General features: G+C 56.3%; 1 protein-coding gene across 1 annotated transcript; it reads right to left on the reverse strand.

Moving 5' to 3' along the window:
• Window positions 1-341: 341 nt before the first annotated feature.
• On the reverse strand, window positions 342-2390 carry LOC119354801 (dof zinc finger protein DOF5.8-like). The gene has a single exon (XM_037621543.1). It carries the CDS (start codon window positions 2252-2254, stop codon window positions 1184-1186), a length of 1071 nt encoding a protein of 356 aa, XP_037477440.1. The 5' UTR covers window positions 2255-2390; the 3' UTR covers window positions 342-1183.
• Between the last annotated feature and the right edge of the window lie 6 nt (window positions 2391-2396).

The raw sequence follows: 2396 nt of genomic DNA on the forward strand, positions 1-2396 counted from the left end.
TGCAAACGTGGGCATAAAAGATTCTGATCACAGAAACATGATAGCGCTAACTTGCATGAGTGGCACTGCATGCGGGAATCCTATGATGGATCGATCCTTCACAAATAAGACAGCCCTCTCCCAAAATGCACAGAATTCAAAGATCTGATCATGCGCTCGCTCGCGCATCCACAAGAGGGAGCGCGAATTAAAGCTCGCTAGCTAAAGCTGCTGCACATGACCAAAAGTGAGACATCCATCCATGCACTAAAAGTGAAGCAACTATAGCGAGCAAGTTGATAGAATGCGTGCATATAGTATTCATTCTTACTTACACACACATATATGGGGACTTGTATGAATCATCATCAGGACAACAGTACCAGTTTAATTCCTCATAACTCACAATGTCATCACTGGTACAACAGAGTTTGAACAAAAGATAACCCCAAGAAAATGAAAGAAATCCACTCTAGAAGAGAGAGACAGAGAGAAAGGAAGAAGAAACCCTTAAAAAGGTGACCAATGCTTGAGAACTCAAAAATAGTTCTCTAATTAAGCTTCCAGGGGAGGAGTACTAGTATTAACTTATACATCTAACGAGAGTTGGCAAATTGGAGTAACCAATTAAACACACTAATTAAAATGCCAAGATGAGAGAGAAAGCTATAGAGAGAGAGAGGCTCATTACTTGCACCACCATTGCTGCTGCATGCTATTGCTAGCTAGCTCTCATATATCCTCCCCACACCTACACCATATGCCTTATATACAAAACATCCAAGGAGAGGGAGAAGCAGCAAATCAAGCAGTATAGCCAGGAGTGATCTAGACTTACACTTGCTTGCGTGCTTCTTCCCTCTTCTCCGCGTTGATCTATGCATGCATGCCCTTGTCTTCTTGATTATCGATTGAAGGCGACGCCGCACAAGAACATGGACTGGACTGGTCCATCTCTCCATCGGCGAAAGAGAACAAACCCTATGAGTCTTTTTGGATCTAACTGCTTTCTGACCTCCGAGATCATCTCCCTCTCTAGCTACCCAGAGTTCTCTCTCATCTTAGCTTTCCCCCCACAAATTACATGTTATTGTAGTCAAGGAAAGAGTTAACCGGAAAAATGGAGGAGAAAAATCGACAAGTTAACGACCAACGGCAACGAGCTAGCCATCCGTCGAGAGTTCGAGACTCACTGGACGGCCGGCTAGAAGAAGGTTGCAATGGAGGATCCGCAGTTGGCCATATCTGGCCACGCTGCAGGCGAGCCGCCGATGCCCCCGTTGCCCCAGTACATGAGAGGGGAGGACGTCGGCGCCGTGGCAGCGTTGCTGACCGCCGGGTTCATGGACGCCGCGGCGGCGGCGGCCATGAGCGCGTCCGAGGCCATGATGTTAGCCTCGACGTTAGACGACGACGTCGGATGTTGATCCCAGCTCTGCTGATCCCCATCGGTCGCCTTCTTCTGCTGGTGGTGGTGGTGCTTGTCGGCGGTGGCCTCGGCTTTCACATGCAGCTCCTCCAGTCCCGGCACGATGGAGCCGGACAGCAGCGGCGCGTAGAAGCCGTCAAAGAGGCCGCCAGCGCCGTCTTGAAGGTGCTGCTGCCAGGGCTTGATGTGGATCTGCGAGCCGTTGGCGTCGCCGGCGCCGTAGCCGAGCCCCAGCAGCTGATCCACCTGGGACTGGTGCTGCTGGTGCATCTCGTAGGCGGTGGCGTCCGAGACGACCGACTGCATGGCGTGGAAGAGGCCGAGGTGGTCGCCGCCTGAGGCGCCGCTCCCGAGCAGCAGCGAGGCCAGGGAGCTGCTCCCGTGGCCGTGGAGGCCCAGCGCCGAGGAGAGGGAGCCCGGCGGCGGGAGCGACATGGAGGTAGACGACGTGATGCCCCCGGCAGCGGCGTTCGAGGAGGCGACGACGGCGCAGGAGCCCGGCCTGCCCCCTGATCCGTTGCTGCTCCTGGAGCGCTTGTTCTTGCGGCAGCCTCCGCCGACGGGGACGTTGCGGAGCGTGCCCCCGCGCGTCCAGTAGCGCTTGCAGGCCTTGCAGAAGTGGCGCGGCTGCGACAGCGAGTAGTTGTTGTAGTAGCAGAACTTGGTGTTGGCCGAGTCGCAGCGTGGGCAACGCAGCGCCTCCGCCCGCGGGTCGGCCACGGTGCCGGCACCGGCAGCGCCACCTGCTCCGGCCGAGGAAGAGCTACTCCTCCCCGCGCCCGCACCCGCAGCGGCGGCTGGCTGCACCGCCGCAGCCGCAGCAGCCCCCCCGCCCGCTGCAGCCATGAATTGATCTCCTCCTCCGCCCTCACCCCCGTACGTACGTCTACAGATCAAGACGCGCAAAGGCGGCTGCTAGAGACGAAGACGAAGCACGCACGCAGGAAAGAGTGATCGATCGATGGACGGAGGTGGGAATGGGATGGGG

Source organism: Triticum dicoccoides, chromosome 2A (assembly GCF_002162155.2).
Source record: "Triticum dicoccoides isolate Atlit2015 ecotype Zavitan chromosome 2A, WEW_v2.0, whole genome shotgun sequence".
Classification (NCBI taxonomy): domain Eukaryota; kingdom Viridiplantae; phylum Streptophyta; class Magnoliopsida; order Poales; family Poaceae; genus Triticum; species Triticum dicoccoides.

Excerpts from the sequence above, each read along its gene's own strand:
- LOC119354801 (XM_037621543.1), bottom strand. The coding sequence starts at position 2,254 with ATGGCTGCAGCGGGCGGGGGGGCTGCTGCGGCTGCGGCGGTGCAGCCA.